We start from the raw sequence: 17,640 nt of genomic DNA, 5'->3' as shown, positions 1-17,640 counted from the left end.
GCATCGTCGGCCAGTTTCATGACTTTTCGGCCGCTTCAAAATCTATTTGCTTAGGAAGAATGTTAGTGTCTAGGGGGCTCAGTATCATGCTTCTCTTTCCTGGCCAAAGACTATGGGCCCAATACCATACTTCCCTTTCATGCGGACTATCTGTATTTGTAAAATTTGGCCTTACCATGTGGCACAACAAAATATTGACACGTGGTGAAAGTGGTTCCTGATCCATGAGCATGGAAGTCAAGATCTAAGAGCAGAAGAACTATAATAGTGACCGCCTCTTCAACTCGAAATAAGGTAAACCAGAGGGGCACATATCCAGAGCAGGTCAAATAATTTCGGTGCCGAACTCAACTGTACCCGAAGCTCTTCTGAGATCGTGGTCTCCATAAGTTGCACAATTATGGTTACCGTTGGAGAGGATCTCACTATCCGACTAACCTTATACCTAACATGCTAGCTAAGAACTTGGAACAACCTCATCCCATCTACTAACTTTTTTCGTACTCTACTTACTTGGTTATAATTATGTTAACTATACGAGAAAAAAAAGTAAAAAGGGAGAGCTTATTTTTTATAACCTTAATGTGGTCATGCGAACATCTTTTTTTTTTTTTTTAAAAGAAAGAAAGAAAGAAAGAGATCTTCATAATTGGATTCAGTTATTGGGATTGATAAGCATTTACGCAATGATTTATAGTCGCGTTTACGTTTAAGTCGCACTTACGTTTCTACAAGTCGCATTCTACGACGTTTCTACAAATCGCATTCTATGACTGTGATGCGATTAGACTTATGGTGATCTCTCTCTTCTTTTATTCCGGGTGCAAAACAAAAGGGATATTAAAACAAGAGTATGAACTCGCATCAAATTTGGCAAAAAAATAAGACCAAAAGGGAATAAAATAGAAACAGGCCGAGGAGGAAGAGGCGTAGAGAGAGAAGATCAAGCATCCCCAAATAGGAAATTTTTTATGCTCTCCCTTTTCCTTTTCAAGCCCTATTGGATTCTACAACAAGTCAGAAAATTTTGAAATTGGACTTCTGATTCAGGTAATATAATCATTAAACCTCCTCTTTTGGGCTAATCGTTTTCATAGTCGAATTGATCTGTTCCGGTCCAGATTCGAATTCTGTTACAAAGTTTTCTACTGCATTATCCATGACGTATCAGTAGTATATTTTGTTGGAGTATCATTTTAATTTTAATTCATTAGTAAATCAGGTTTCTCTTCTCATTGAATTAGTTTGTGATTGGTTTTTGTTATTCGGCACTGCTTTTGAGATCATGACATTGAGAATTTGTTACTTCTTTAGAAACCTTATTTAATTGGAGTTAGACTTAGTTAATGATGTGTTATTTGGTTATTATAGTATAGGTAGCGAATTCGCTTTCTGATTGATTTGGTGCTGCAAAAGGTGGAAAAGACGTATATTTGTACTGATTCGGTTAAAGAAGCCCTCGGTACAACATTGACGATCTCAGAAAGATGCGGAGATGAAACAGTAAGTGTGAGTGTTACTTCGAGAAGTTTTACGTTGTGAAGAGTTGTGGTGCATAGTTAATGAAAGGTTTTTTTGGAGAAGGAAGAAAGAGATGAAAGTAGTTGTTATTGTGTGGTCGGAGGAACAATGACTGGGTGGTCATTGGGTCTTCGGACAGGAAGCGATGGGTCGTTGCAGCAACTGGCACAAAATGGAGTATTGCACTCTCAGAGTTCGTTCATCTCGCGTAAAACTCCAAAGACATCACTTTCCGGCTCTAGAGAGAAGGAAAGATGTCTTCCCTCTATTTGCAGGTTTTTGGTGCGAAGGCAGGTTGGAATGCTGATTTTGGTTGCATTTGCAGTCTTGGCTTTTGTTGCAGGATTTTCGATGGTTAATAAAGGTCAGTTTCCTGAAGTCCTTTTGGTTTCTTTGTTGTGGAATATCATCTGGATAAGGATCTATCATTTGGATAGGGATCTATTTATATTTTAAACTTTAATAATTTAATTGTTCTGAAAGGGTGGCATGCATTGTTGGCTCTAGTATCTTTCTTAGTAGGACCAAATTGTATATTGTGGATAGGTGAAGGAAACAACATTTAAAATGAAAATGTTGGTATTAATACATCTGCACAAGATACATAAGATGCAGTCCGCTTAGAAAGGAATTAGAGAGACAAGGTTGAGTAATTGCAATGAATAGAATTAAGTCTATTCATTTTCAATGGGACTTGATTCTGAGAGCAATGGATTTTTACTGTATGTTGGCTTCTGATGTTGTAACTTCTAATTTATTGAAGAAAAGCATGACGCCTTGTTCTTTACCATCGGCTCTATCAGTGTAACATAAAATCAATTTGAAATTTAGTGAATAAATAAAACAAATAAGGCGAGACATGGATAAATCCAGTGCTTGCTAAATATATAGTTAAATTCGAGTGCCTGCTCTGTAAGAGGCCCTATTTGGAAGAAGTCATAAGTTAACATCTCTTCACTTGTTAATGAGAATAATGATTTGATAATAAAATTAAAGCTTTTATAATTTTAGTTTCCTTGGGATGGGGTGCCGGAATGGGTAGTTATCTATCCCATGTTGAACCGCACTAAATAGAGTCATTGTTATTTGTCTCTGTACTGCAGTCATAGATGGGTAGTTACCTATCCCCTGTTGAACCGCACTAAATAGAGTCATCGTTATTTGTCTCAGTACTGCAGTCATAGATTTGCACCGAAGTTGTTAGTTTAGTCTTACTTTGTGTTTCTTCTTTTGAGCTTTTTGGAGTATCGATCTATTTCATGTCTAGAAAAGAGAAAAAGGAATGTTATGGTAGGTGTGGTTCACTGGTGCTTGCCTCCTCATTTCTTTTGTGCAAAGCGGCAAAACCACCACCAGTTATATAACGCATTTTACTTAGTTCTGAAGTCACTAATGTAGTTTGTTATGAGGTAGATTTCCTGATTTTCATACAAGATTTTTGCTATTATTAGATGACGCATCAAGGAGTTCTGAATTGGACTTCAAGGAGTGGTTTGAAAACAACACATATCATCTATCTGCATTATTGCCCAGGAAGGTTATGGTATGCGGTGAGAATACTGCCCAGCTGCCTCCTCCCAATGCTTCAGCTATGATATTGGCTAAAGATTCCATTGCTTTTCCTGATCCTTGTCGAAACTTTGCATTTCCCCCTCCTCCACCTGGTGATAGGAGGCGAATTGGGCCTCGCCGTAAGTATAAAACTCATCTGTTTCAAACTTGGATCTTATTTGTTATTTGGTCTCATGCATTTGTATTCTATCTTTTGCTCTAATCAACACTTTACGTAATGTCGTACTCTTGGTTATACTCTCTTTCGTTTTGATTCAGCATGTCCTGTATGCTACGTTCCTGTGGAGCAAGCGATAGCTCGTATGCCTAGAGTCCCATCAGCGTCACCTGGGCTTCAGCATTTAACTTATTTCCACGAGCAAATTCCCATGAAGACTGAACCTCACGGGGGTTCTGAATTTGGTGGGTACCCTTCTTTGGAGGAGAGAAATGCTTCTTTTGACATAAAAGAGTCAATGACTGTGCACTGCGGGTAAGTTGCACTTATCATCTTGACACAGTGACTTGTATTTTTGCTGGCTTTAGTGCTTTGTCCTCTTTCCAAAGTTTTCCCATCACTGATATATTTGGGTCAGATTTGTCAAAGGTTGTAGACCTGGTGATCGAACGGGATTTGACATCGATGCAGCTGATCTAAAGGAGATGGAGCAATTCCATGAAGTCATTGTTGCATCAGCCATATTTGGTACTCTATAAGCTATGCTCCAGAAATTTCATCTTTTTTACTCACTATTTTTTAAGTTTATGTTAGTACATCTATAAGGTAATAAAGGGTCAGAGAATGTAGCCAAGCTAGAAGTGGCTAGTATCAAAACCACAAGAATTTTCATCTACCTATTGGACTAGGAACGTTATGAGAGGAATACAGATCTGCTGAAGAAGCTGTCATATTTTAGGTTTTAGGTACATGTTACTAGATACTTAGTTACGTACTGCATTGATGCATGAGAGATAATCAGGCACTTATTAGCTGTCTCCCATCTATGCCACCTAGCTCCATCTTAAGAGACAAATTACTAGGAGAATTTGCAAGTTTTTATGCACCCCTTACTTTGATCTTTTCATTCTCCGTTATTGATTAAGCAAAATTTTCGAAGGTGTAGATCCTTCTCTTCATCCTAATTTATATAATACTTTCATTAGCAATGTTTAAAAGAAGTATGATATAGATATTTGAATTTGCTAGAGATATGGAAAAGATAATATATGAATAATGGGGTAACAAAGAATTGGGGGAGACTAAGTGGTGGTGTTGGAACATGTCCCATGTGTATTATACCTATTTCGAATGACCAAAGTAGGCAGGTGGTACATTTTATGATTTGCTGTTTGTGTTTCATACATGAGCGAAACTACATAGAGTCCTATCAGGGGCGGCTCAATTGGATCTGAGGCCTAAAGCAAAGCCTTAATAAGAGGCCTTAAATATTATATATATATATATATATATATATATATATATATATATATATATATATATATATATATATATAGACAAGTGAGTGTGGGTGTGTATTGAGCATCGTTATTTGAAAAATTAGAGAAGTGAGTATGTGAAATGAAAAAAAATGAGAACTTGGTTTTATAAAGTACAAAAAATTGAATGAATTTAACGTTGACTGTATCACAACTGAAATGAGAGAACCCATAAAACATACTTCCTCCATCCCAACTTACGTGATACCTTCTTTTTTTTAGTCAGTCCCCTTTTGGTAATAATTCAACTTTAGATTTTTTTTACCCTTAATGAGATGATTTCTAGCCACATAAGTTTCTATAGTTTGTTTTAGATCACAAGTTTCAAAAGTCTTTCTTTATCTCATAAACTCCATTTCCAATCAAACACCTTCACATAAATTATGACGGAGAGAGTATAATTAATGTGAGGAAAATAAATGATAAGTTAGATTATTAGATATTTTTACGTGACTAACTAATGAATAGAGAAATATAATTCAGTAAAAACGTAAAATAAGATTGACAGAAAACTAGTTTGGTTATATTAATTAGAGGAAGATATTAAGTTATTAAAAATTAACATGAAAATAAAGAAATAATTTATCAATACTAAGAAACAATTATATAAACAATATACTGCATATAGAGAAATAGTAATTTTGGGGCCCTTAAATTCTTGGGGCCTAAAGCAAGTGCTTCACTTGCTTTAGGGTTTGGCCGCCCCTTAGTCCTATGTAAGCTGCTAAGACTATGATACTTATATTTATCAACTACGCCACTATCCCAAATTACTAGGGTCTGCGATATGATATTTTTTCGAAATGCTAAAATTCTTGTGATCCACATGAACCTGGGCACGATATATACACATATACCACACACACTCTTCTGCTTTTTAATATTTGAATTTTATAATGTGAAACATTTTGAGAGATGTTTTGAAGGCATTGATGATAATATTCAGAAGATCAAGATGAACTCCTTTTTGTTGTTCCATTTTTGGTATAAAGAAGAAACCTTAGTGGATACTGAAGTTGGAAGTTCTGTAAATTGCAAATGATATGTTTTTGCTCTTCTTCTGTACATATGATTTTGGCACAGTTTTTATGCATGGATATATAAAACTTGTTACCATTCACCAAAAAAACAACATTCTGAGAAAACTGAGAAGTATTGATATCTATTGGAAACAAAAGTTAGAGGTAATAGTAAATTTTACTATTACTTCTAACGTTTGTTTTCAATAGGTATTAATACAATCTATCGATGTCCATATGTTCTTTACTAGAATCCCTGTCCTCTCCTCTGAATTAGAGATCATGTCCAACTGATCTCCTTGAACTCCATTTATCGGAAACCCAAGTCTTTGAAATAACAGAGAATATTATGAACTCGTCCTTAGATTCTTCCTTCTTGTTTTTATTAACCAAGTTTTATTAATTACTCCCTCCGTTTCAATTTAGATGAGGTAGTTTGACTCGGCACGGAGTTTAAGAAAAGAAAAGAAGACTTTTTAAACTTGTGGTCTTAAAAGCTTATGGGGTAAAAGTTTTGTGGGGCTATGACATTTATGTGGTTATTAGGAGTGGCAAACCGGCGGGTTGGGTCGGATATGGTTCGGGTCGAAAACGGGTAATGAAAAACGGATCAATTATCCGACCCAACCCATATTTAATACGGATAAAAAACGGGTTAACCGGCGGATAATATGAGTAACCCATATTATCCATGACTTCTTGTATATGATCACTTTTGGGAGAATTCTTTGTCTCCCTAACTTGAGGAACCCCCAATTTGAGGCTTTACAAATGTAAAAGTTAGACCCATTGGTTATCCATTGGTTACTCATTGGTTATCCATTTTCTAAATGGATAATATGGTTCTTATCCATATTTGACCCTTTCTTAAAAAGTTCATTATCCAACCCATTTTTTAGTGGATAATATGGGTGGTTAACTGTTTTCTTTGAACCATTTTGCCACCCCTAGTGGTTATAAATGCTTCTCATTAAGGGTAAAATGGATAAAATGAAGAGTTTAAAGTTGAATTATTTTCAGTTGTAGAAATGTGTCATTCTTTTTGGAACGGCCTAATAAGGAAAGTGTGTCATCTAATTTGAAACAGAGGGAGTATACAACAACAACGACCCAGTAAAATCCCACTAGTGGGGTCTGGAATTATAAAAAGGATTTATTGCATATTACTTTTTTTGAGCGGTAACATGTTTCTGTATATATAAAGACATCTGCACAAAGATTGTCTTGGAAACCAAAATAGGTTGTTACAGCAGAGCACCAAAATAGTACGAAATTAAAACCTTGTTCTTACGAGGAACCTAATACATCCAAAATATCCTCAGGATCATCCGTGTATTCATATTTACACCAAAAACAAAGGAGAAAAAACACAATTCATCTTAATCTTCTGGAGAGTACTGCTTGTATCTTCTAAACACCTTGAATTCCTTTCCTTCCATATTTTTCACCAAATGTTTGGCGGGACAATTTTCCATCTGTCGTTGTTCCTTTCACAATTTCCCCTTATATTCCAGCATGTCAAAACTTCAGAAGTACTTCCATGCTTTGCCCATTTTATACCTCTGAGATTGATGAACAAATCTCATAGCTGTCTAGTAGTTATGCAAGGTAAAAACAAATAACTGATTGTCTCTGCATCCTGCCCACACAAGTAACATCTTGAACAAAGTTGTATTCCCCTTTTTCTGAGATTGTCCTGAGTCAGAACAGCTTCTCTAACTACCAACCAAGTAAAGCATGCCACTTGATATGGCACCTTGACTTTCCAAATGTGTTTCCATGGCCAAAGTGTTAGCTGAGATCCTACCTGGTTCAAATATTTATAAGCTGAACTAACTGTATAAACTCCACTGGAATGATTTTGCAATCTCAGTGTATCTATACCCTCTTGCAGCCCCTTGCTTTGCTCCGATGTATTAAAAGACTCTTTATCCTCGACACCTCCCAGTCCATGTAATAATCTTCTTAAAGTTGGGTTCCACCCCTGAGTGGACTAGACCTCCTTCAGAGCGACCCCCTCTTGTAGACTCAAAACATATAGTAATATAAATCAAGATATAGCAGCTTCAGACAGCCATTATTATTACCTGTTTTTAGCAACTTGTGTATTACCCCTCCGCTTTATGAGGAGATAACTAATTACCTAGTTCTTGTATGAAACATTATGCGAATGATCTCCTCTCAGTTAAATCATGACTAATACCATTATTCTTTCTATTTTGTTAAAAGATTAAACTGTTACTAGTAAGGGTCATTTGGCTTATGATTTATTTATGCATATACAAGGATTCCTTATGCACTGAATATATGCAGGGGTTGTTACCCGATGAATAATTATGCATGATTTAATATACGGTGAATAAAGTAGAGGTCGTTATGTAGGAATTGCCTACATTAAGCGGTACTAGTAATACGACAGTTGGAAGTCAAATGTTGTATTAGCTACACGGAGATTATATTAGAAATGCAGAGTTTATATCGAAATCCAGACGTTGTATAACTAATACTTAATCTTATCCCAGGATAAACATCCTTATCCCTCAATCTAAACAATCTCTAAGTCTCTTACAGGCATTATTATGTCGATTTTTTTTACTCCATATTCAAGCTCACATACTCTTTCATTTGGTTTATGTTGATCTTCAACTTCAAGTTCCTAAAAGTACAAATGGTAAAACTTATATCTCCAAAATATCAGTATTATTTATGTAGGTTTCTAAGAGCTCTAGTGCTCTCCATAAAGCGAAACCCAGTTATATCTTTTTTCAGAAAAGAACTAGCAAAATATCAAAATCTACACAATATTACTATAAATTCTGAAACATATTGTATTAATTATTTTCAGGGGAACTTTAGAACATCAGAAACAAAAATTTAAATGCATGAGAGGTTGATTTTAAATGGTTCAGTGAAACATTAATGTTGTTAATACATTTTTCAGACAGTTTACCAATTTTAGGTGGTTGATTAAAAAAAGAATATCTCTTAACGATATTAAGCATCCCTTAATGGTGAGAATAATTCGCAATATTTTAGAGAGCACGAGGGGGTAAGTAGCCTATATCCTTATCACAAGGAGGTAAATATGACCCTGTAAAGCCACAGCGACGGAGTATGCAGTAGCCATTGTAAGTATAACTTCATATTGTTTCCCCCCCAACCCACAACATGGGGCATTTGTAACACGACACGTATAGGCCTTTTCCAATTTCACCCATACATACTTAATCTTAGAGTACCGTGGCCGGTAGGAATGTGCGATTTAAAATTTTGTACAAATGATTCATGAGTTGGACTTTTTAATCTTTAATCAGTTTGACATTGTCTTGGAGTTTTAGACAATGCAACATATTAGCATATGATGCATCTCCTACAGAATTACCGAGGAGTGCTTATTCTCTCTAGTCTGCTTAGGTATCCTTTGTGTTGTGGCTGCTCAAGAAGCATGAAAATGTGTAAATATTGTGGTGTTTGCATCAGGCAGCAATGTGATTTTTTATCCCTGACTAGTATCTACATAAACGCTCTTACAGGAAATTATGATGTGATTCAACAGCCAAAAAACGCTGGTGAAATTGCACGGGAAAATGTTCCCTTTTATATGTTTGTTGATGAAGAAACAGAGGCATCCTTGAAGAATTCAAGTCTCTTGGACAGCAGGAATAGGGTTGGTTTATGGAGGATTATTCTGGTTCGCAATGTGCCTTACTCTGATGCTAGACGCAATGGAAAGGTTTGCTCTCCTAGTTTTCCTCTTAATCCTTCTGTTCACTCCTTGTAGAAAACATGGAAAACCAAGTTACTGGAAGATAATATCATTTGTCTTCAAAGTGGAAGTATTTTTAAAATCTTTTTGGATACAAGGGGTTTGACTGAACCCATTGTAATCTGTGTTGAGAGGTCTCTTTGTTGTTACACTTTTTCACATCACTAAGCAGAACATATTCTTCTCCTATTTGTCTCTGTAGCTTTGCACATGTGCAGGTAAAAGTTGTGAGCTTTGATATTAACATATCTCTTCATGTCATTCCATTGATTGAACGAGATTTTTCAGTTTGACTTGTGTCATATTCTCTTTTTCGGACCCTTAAAAAATCTACTAAGTGATGAAGCAAGAAAGCATCTTCAAAATACAAAAAAGAACCACAAATAATACAGTTATGAACAGAGAGGGAAAGGGCAAAGCAAAAACAGTAAGTGCCGCAAATCAATGTAACAGAGTCCTAGGAACTCCAAAGGTGATAAAGAAATTCTACTGAAATTTTTGCCTAAGCGAGTGAAATGGGGAAAACCTGGAGTAGTTGAGCCCCAGGTCACTGTTTGAGCAATTTGAACTTGATCTGAGGAGATTCTTAAGGAGATGATGAACTATAGGGGTTTGGGAGACTCCTGTGGAGTGATTGTCGATGGAAGATGTTGGCTGGAGATGTGCCACGTGTAGCCGCATGATGTCCGCAGTAATTTGAGAAGACTCAGCATGTACTTTACCGCTCGTTGTCACTGATGATGTACTTTGGAAATAGGGTGGCTGTGAGGTGAGAGAATGCTCTTCTAATGGGGTAATGATGGCCATATTTGATTTTTGCGGTTCGGTGAACTTTACTAAAATCTTTTCCTAAATATAAAACAGTTAACAGAGAGAATGGATCTACTATCTACGATACCAATTAGAAGGAGAAGAACGGAGAAGGAGAACGCTAGAATGAGAAGAAGAGGAAAGAGAATTTCGGGATCAACCAGCTTGATTATTCCCTCAAGCTGTTAAATAGCAATATTCATGGGTAATAATATAGGAGGGAATATAATGAACACATAATATGAGAGAAGAATTATCGTAATGGATCCTAACTGATAATGGATCTCCTTAATTGTCACTGCAGTATATTTACAATATTCTTAACAGGATTGGCAAAAAATAAGATGTTTCTTCTGCTAGCGGAAAACCATTTTCCATAGGCATCAGCTTTGCATCTACACCCATATGTTTACATCTGTTGGGGAAAAAAAATATCACATTATGAGAAAGTAGGATACGAATGATGGGGAGATATCTTGTTCCAGTTTCTCCTGCATGATACACAGTGCTTGATCTTGCGTCTAGTTATGAAAAGCACTATATTCTGACCATGCTGTTTGTAAGAAACCCCACAAAAAAGCAATGAACTTGGGTAGTCATGTACTGCTTTTACCTTTTAGTAAAATAAAGTATCTACTGTGGATTTTGTTGTTAGCACCATATTAACGGTTGAGCTAATTTGTGCACATCCTTCTATTTGTCACCTACTGAAGTTTCTAACTTGAAATGAATGTTAGCAGATTGAGGGATTCGCTCTTTTGATCGATCCCCTGTTGCTGTAATAGTTTAATCTTTCTTCCACAAAGTGATGAGAAAAACCAACATTCCGAGATGTAATAGAATATACGCTGTAACCGTTATCATTCATCTGATATCAATGTGATTTGACATTGTTGTATTTTTTATCTTTCATGGATTTATTTTCAGAAATCTTTCATCAATAAAGTTTGGCTTTTAAAGAATATGTGAATTAGATATCAATGTGATTTTACACCATTGTATCTTTCTTTCATGGATTATATTTTCAGAAACTTTTTCAACTGTTAAGTTTGGATTTTAAAGAACCTGTGATTTATGAATTTGCTTGAAAGAGATGTATCTGTGGCAGGTACCTAAGCTCCTACTACATAGGCTCTTTCCTAATGTCCGCTATTCAATTTGGATAGATGGAAAGCTTCAGCTCGTTGTGGATCCTTACCAGATTCTTGAGAGGTACATTTGGTTTTGCTCCCTCTTGCATCCTTCTGCCTGCAAACAAGTCATTCAGTCTTTTTGTTGGTTTATACCTTCTAGTTTCAATATCTCATCTCTACTTTGCAGTTTCATGAGTTTCTTCTTTTCTATTCCTTACCTCAGATTCTTGTGGCGCCAGAATGCTACTTTTGCAATTTCAAGACATTATAGACGGTTTGACGTCTTTGAAGAAGCTGAAGCTAATAAAGCTGCTGGGAAGTATGATAATGTATCCATTGATCACCAAATTGGCTTCTACAGGAAAGAAGGTTTAACTGCATATTCGGAGGCTAAGCTTCCTATTACAAGTGGTGGGTCCATGTACACCTTATGTTCATTTGCGCACTCGCTCTCAAAATGTAATTAACTTAGCAAACTTTTTTCAGATGTTCCTGAAGGATGTGTTATCATAAAGGAACATATTCCCATCACAAATCTTTTCACCTGTCTGTGGTTCAATGAGGTTGATCGTTTTACCTCAAGGGACCAGTTGAGCTTTTCCACCGTTAGGGACAAATTGATGGCAAAGGTTAGCTGGAACATCAACATGTTTTTGGATTGTGAGAGGCGAAATTTTGTGATACAGGTATCCACAGCAGAGCATCTTCCTTATTCCATACAAAATCTAAAAATTATTTCTTCCCTCTCTTTTCTTTTGCTTTTTATTTGCCTTTCCTTTCTCTTCAGCAAAGGTGGAGAACCATATGCATATGTTGTTTAAGTATCATATGATCCATTTATAGTTTCTACTGGCCCAAAGTATTTCCTTGGTTAGTATGTAGGATTTTTCTGTGAGAACTGTTCCAAATTACTTTTGTGTGCGTTTCTTTTGATTTTTATGGCTGCCCTTCTCAGATCTGTACACATCTCTACACATTTTTTGTTATAACTACATGTCCCAATGGAAAAAAGGTGGAAGATGATGAACTTTTGTTTTATATTGAGGGAAGTAGGTAATTTTGCCTACATAAATCTTGAGGGAGTCTGTAACTCAAATTGTTTACACATGTCAAGAATTCTCTGCAATTGTTAGGTGGTCAGTTGACTTCCAAATACCTAGATGTGGATCATAATTTGCTGAGGAATGTTGACTCCTACACAAAGCAAAGAAGGACTAGTATTGACTCATGGGCCATTAGGAAAAAAGGAAAAGAAAAAAATCGTGAATTTTGGTCTCAGAGATGCAAAAAAATGAGTCATAAATGAAGATATACATGTACTCAATATTAAAGGTGTGGGAATATTTCTTTGGTTGGAGAAGATGAACAGTATTTTTACTCAAAAGCTTCGGAAAGTTGGATATTACCTTTCACACTTTTTATGGTTAGCTAGTTATTTGCCTTAATTTTTGCTGCGTATTACAGCCTCTACTTTCTCATAGTATAAGAGTGTTTATACCAAATCTTTGCAGGCATACCATAGAGATTTACTGGAGCAAAGGGCTCACATGACAGTTGCGAGAGTCCATCCTCCACCCGCGTTGGTTCGTGATCAATTTTCTATTAAATCTCCAGTGAGAAGAAATCCTAAGCGTGGAAGAGGTGAAAGGAAGTCTAATTCAAGACGACATCGCAAAGTTGGTTCTGGGAGTAGGGGAGGCAGTACTTTTTGATTTTCTTGCCCCCCTTGCGGCCGTTCCTCTTCTGCTGCAAAAGGAAAAAGAATATGTTCTCCTTTTTCAACCTATTTGTTGCTTACTGTTCAGCAATGTTAGGACAATTTTGATAGGTACTTGTCAAATGTGCGAAGAAAAAAATTGGTTTTGCTTTTTTTGAAAGTTGTGAATATCAATTCAATTTACATTGTAGATATCACTAATTGAAATAATAGGTTGGTTGATTCTTGTTTTATAGCTAATCATATTTTCTGCTAGTAACACGGCAGAGTGAAGACCAATTTTTGGTGCTGGATTTCTTGTTATCACGAACATGATACGTATGCTTGGGTATTGGATGCATAATCGTATGGTACAATGACAATCATATGGCACTGGTTGGACATGATTTCAACACCATCAATTTGGCTATATTTCTTTACGAGTCTATTTAAATTTACAATATCACAATCATTGAGATTGGACAGCCTTTAATTGGGCTCCAAAATCGAGAGGGGATGTACAGAAATTATTTCCCTATTTAATAGCTTTGTATACGCAAATGCAATACAAGGATCAGAACGCGTTCAACCAAACGAGTTGAACTTCCTAATAGCAGGTGAAGCGTATATTGGAAGTAGTCTTTTATGTCACATAATATTGGTATTTTGGGTAATCTGAGTCGTTTTTCCTATCATTATTTCTCTCTCTTTTCCAATCATCTATACATTTTTGGGTGTGGGAGAGGCCTATGTAAGGTAAAATAATAATGGAAGGGCACAGTAAAGATTGAAATTAACCCCTTGGGGATTTTTTCCCATAAAATGATGTCCTAATTTAGCAAAATAATTCATGTTTCGCATCCGTTTCGTACTTGACACATTAGTGTCTATGTCAGTACGAAAACTATTCACCATTTATTACAAAAAGAGAAAAAAGAAACAAATGAAATCTGAAAACAAAAAGAGAAAGGTGAATAAGAGAAGTTAGTGACAGAAACGTTCTTCTTTTTTGTTATTTTAAGTGTCAAATTAGCTGTACTAAAGTAGCCACATTAGTTGTTCTCTTGAATTTTGAAACGCTCTCTATATACTAAAACCTTTCCCATATTCCTTTCTTCACCCCTTTTTACCTGTTGAGTATTGGATCCAAAGATTTGATTTTTGTGTATTATTTTGTACCATGTCAAATGGGTTGAGTAATGATCTTTTGTTACATGCTTAATGATTGAAGCTTTATAGAGTTTTTCTCAATGGGGTCACCTGAATGGGTTGAGTAATGATCTTTTGTTACATGCTTAAAGATTGAAGCTTTATAGAGTTTTTCTCAATGGGGTCACCTGTTTTTTTCCTATTGTGCATGCTCCATTCTTTGGTGGCCTTAACTTGTGGAATCTTAATGATGTTTTATAGCAATGAGTTATATGTATTTAGTCGTGGGAATGAAAGGGCCAGTAAATTGCTAGGATCAACACCTCATGATCAGTTGATAATTCGAACATCAGATTCATTTTCGGGTCTACTTTTGTTTGCAATTGGATTTCTTTTGTTGATGGTTGCATTTGTAAAAGATAGAGAAATCCACAGCTTTTTTGCTAAGGGTTGTGTTTTTCTTCATGTTGCTATGGCTATTTGGAGAATTTACTTTGAGAGAAAGGTTGAGGATCTTGGTGTTGATTGGGTGAGGCTTGTTATTGGGGACATTGCTTTGGGACTTTCTTGGGTTTTCTTTCTTGTCTGCTCCTGGAAAGAAAAGTACGATTAGTCTTGGATTTAACCCCATGTATACACAAAAGTTTAACGAAATTTTTAGTGTTTTTTGAACTTTTTATAGCAGTAATTTGTTGTATTTTCTAGTTTATAATCCCACTTGGTATGGACAATTAATTGTAGTTATTTTTTTTAGATGATTTGACTATGTAAGTATTCTTTTAGCTGTCGGTTAGTAGAAGGTAAACTAATTTCACAGTTACATTTTCAATGTTATAAAGCATTGGTTGATTTTTATGTTCTATCCATAATACATTGAAATAGTTGTCCAATTCAAGGAAAGAAAAAGGGCAGCCCGGTGCACTAAGTTCCCGCTATATGCGGGGTTCTAGTAAGGGCCGGACCACAAGGGTCTATAGTACGCAATTTTATCCTGCATTTCTGCAAGAGACTGTTTTCACGGCTCGAACTCGTGACCTCGTGGTCACATGGCATCAATTTTACTAATGGTTTTTATATACAAAATACCTGTGGACCCTTTAGGTATTCTAGATGATTGTAGTTTGTCAACGAAATTGATACTATATGCTTGCTTTTGCAATGGAGATAAAGAGGCAACTTTTCAATGTGCAAATTCAATACATGAAGAAACGTAGGGACAAATAACTTTGCAAATATCCAATATGTTTGATGTTGAGGCATACAAAGACATGTCTTTATTTTTGTCTCATGAATATTCATTGTCGGCAGAATCATTCAAAGGAAAATCGGATTTTGAAAACTTAATCTAAATTTCTTTAGCAATCAAAGGCAGAATCACGATTTCATTTTTTTATGGATCTTTAATTTTAGAACGATAATTTCAAATACTAAGAGCTACGTTCTAATTTTAATATTTGTACATATCTAATAAATTTTTTAATAGTTAATACAAATATATTATTTGAGCAAAAGTTATTGAGTTCGACCGAATATGTAGTCAAACTTCTACCTCCACCCGTGGTAGCAATGCAATTGTCAACTTATAGATGTACATATCGCTCAAGGTAAAATATGTTTGACAGATATATGTAAGACATTGGCATGTCTAGTTGACACTATCTTTATTTTTCGGGATAATGTTATGTTATTATGTTATGCTAAAAAAAAAGAAGATATCATGTCCTGTTGTGATCTTAATTGAGTTTAAACTTATGATTAGAACTTTGAATTCTCCCCCAAACTTATGCTCCATGCAAGTTCAAATGTTGTTCATATAATATATACTACTATAAAATTACGTTATACGTTTTCTGAATAAAGAGTCCCAACTTCAAATGTGTTTGCTTAACTTGTCTCAAGAAGTTTTTGGAAAACAAAAGTAAGTAAAATAGAATAAAATATAATGTTCTTTTTTTTTTTTTTTTTGGAAAAAGAGGTTTGGCTGTGTATTAAAGAAAAGTTCTTATTCCACTCACAATATTCACAAAATCTTAAAAATAATTACAAATATCCTAAAACATTTGCTTTTTGCACAAGCTTTTATCACTATCACTATTTGAATATCAGAAATTCCTCTTTATTTTGTTGTAAATAGTATTCATTGTTTAAGAGAATAAATTACTGCAACACTTAAGTTAAACCAAAAAACATGTCAACCTATTATGATCAGTGGTAACTCGAATTCTTCGTTGATTTCCAAAATGTTACATTTTTCGTAATCCATCTAACTAATTACACAACACCAAAAAAAAACAAAACAAAGTAAAATAAAAAATCAATAAATAAAAGGTGTGAAGTAGGGGGCAAATCGTCTATTTTGAACCTTTAGGGGCTTCTTTGACATTTCATAGAAAGTCGAGGCAATAAAAGCAACGTAACCAAGAATTTGTCCACATAAACCTCTCAAAAACCCTGTCTTGCTGACAAGAACAAAGGAATCAAAGGTATGTACTTTGAAATGTGAAATTTTTGCTGTATTTTGGCGATTAAATCTTGTAATATTCTTCTTTTCCATCTTTTTTCAAAGAATGAAATTTTCGTAGACCACACGTGTAAACCCCCGCCGATTTTCTGTATTTAACCCAACTCTGCTGAGTTGAAAGAACTTAAATTTAGATGTTTATTTGAGCTTCACGAGTTATAAAATTACTATGGTAAAATATTTTCTTATTGATTCTTTTTTGTTTCTTATGTTCTGAATTCTTATCTGAGGTACTTTGTGACAATTGAAGTTTTCAGAATTTATGAATTCAAATCATTTTATGTAATTAAAGGTGCTTGTTTCGTATTAAAACAGCTTTGTTTATGTTAATCATTTGCCATGTATGCACTTATGGGCTTTTTACCTGTTTGCTTTGGTTAATGATAATTACTTAATTGACTGGAGAAGTGACACATCTGGAAATTGCATCGCATTATTAGCTAGTTTTTCATTTCTTACGGAGAATGATTTATCTTGTGTTCCCCTTTTTTCATTATTAAAAAAAAAAAAAAAGAATGATTGTGGTATCTAGGCCAGCTTATGTGCACCTTGATTATTCCACTAGTTACCTGCCACCTCCCACCACCATAGGTGTCGGATTACTCTGTCTCCCAAAGCTTAGACAAATGTGAATTTTTTTTTTTTTTTGTGTGTGTGTGTGTGTTGTTTTTTAGTTATTTGATATGATAAATCCTAGACCCAAACTGCACCCTACTTGGGAATCCGGCAGCAGCTTTAACGACTTGAATCCCTTAGTGGCTTGAACCCCTAACCTCGTGGTCCGACGTAGAAGGTGCTAATCACATGGTTATCCCTTGTTACGTCGCACCCTCAACCGTAAGTTGATATACTCTTCTATTTATGTAGTCGCCAAAAAACTAGGTCTTATCAGAATTAAGTTCTTTTGGCTATGTTTACACAAAAGAATTTTTGTGTGTGTGTGTGGTGGGGGGTGGGGGGGGGTGGGGGGGGAGGGG

At 35.4% G+C, this 17,640-nt stretch overlaps 3 protein-coding genes across 6 annotated transcripts in view; all 3 read left to right on the top strand.

Moving 5' to 3' along the window:
• On the top strand, window positions 680-13,293 carry LOC109228935. 3 transcript variants are annotated; one of them, XM_019394201.1, is made up of 11 exons: window positions 680-1,050; window positions 1,372-1,503; window positions 1,585-1,885; window positions 2,973-3,212; window positions 3,352-3,565; window positions 3,669-3,778; window positions 9,122-9,321; window positions 11,273-11,376; window positions 11,521-11,708; window positions 11,784-11,983; window positions 12,809-13,293. In XM_019394201.1, exons 3-11 carry the CDS (start codon window positions 1,630-1,632, stop codon window positions 13,007-13,009), a joined length of 1,713 nt encoding a protein of 570 aa, XP_019249746.1. In that variant the 5' UTR covers window positions 680-1,050; window positions 1,372-1,503; window positions 1,585-1,629; the 3' UTR covers window positions 13,010-13,293. The 3 variants fall into 3 exon arrangements, with proteins under 3 accessions (XP_019249746.1, XP_019249744.1, XP_019249743.1); XM_019394199.1 differs by having other exon boundaries at window positions 681-1,050; window positions 1,377-1,885; XM_019394198.1 differs by having other exon boundaries at window positions 681-1,050; window positions 1,372-1,885.
• LOC109230450 lies at window positions 14,045-14,941 on the top strand. The gene has a single exon (XM_019395950.1). It carries the CDS (start codon window positions 14,321-14,323, stop codon window positions 14,753-14,755), a length of 435 nt encoding a protein of 144 aa, XP_019251495.1. The 5' UTR covers window positions 14,045-14,320; the 3' UTR covers window positions 14,756-14,941.
• The window catches only part of LOC109230448 (cytochrome c oxidase copper chaperone 1-like), a 3,808-nt gene continuing 2,749 nt past the window's right edge, over window positions 16,582-17,640 (top strand). Inside the window, exon 1 of one of the 2 annotated variants that reach the window (XM_019395949.1) lies at window positions 16,582-16,625. Coding sequence is in view for 1 of the 2 variants with exons in the window: in XM_019395948.1 (XP_019251493.1) it covers window positions 16,833-16,835 (3 nt within the window). In the remaining variant the exon portion in view is untranslated. Of the gene's footprint in view, window positions 16,626-16,660; window positions 16,836-17,640 lie in introns of those variants that run through there. The other variant, XM_019395948.1, reaches the window with a different exon arrangement.

Source organism: Nicotiana attenuata, chromosome 7 (genome assembly GCF_001879085.1).
Source record: "Nicotiana attenuata strain UT chromosome 7, NIATTr2, whole genome shotgun sequence".
In the NCBI taxonomy this organism is placed as follows: Eukaryota; Viridiplantae; Streptophyta; class Magnoliopsida; order Solanales; family Solanaceae; genus Nicotiana; species Nicotiana attenuata.
Note: the sequence above shows the minus strand (reverse complement) of the source record. Positions and strands in the feature narration are given on the sequence as shown.

Bases quoted from the DNA above. Each gene is read 5' to 3' on its own strand.
- LOC109228935 (XM_019394201.1), top strand. From the start codon at position 1,630: ATGACTGGGTGGTCATTGGGTCTTCGGACAGGAAGCGATGGGTCGTTG. The intron at 3,779-9,121 runs GTACTCTATAAG...ACGCTCTTACAG, and splicing joins TGTTGCATCAGCCATATTTG to GAAATTATGATGTGATTCAA. The intron at 11,709-11,783 runs GTGGGTCCATGT...AACTTTTTTCAG, and splicing joins TAAGCTTCCTATTACAAGTG to ATGTTCCTGAAGGATGTGTT.
- LOC109230450 (XM_019395950.1), top strand. From the start codon at position 14,321: ATGGGGTCACCTGTTTTTTTCCTATTGTGCATGCTCCATTCTTTGGTG.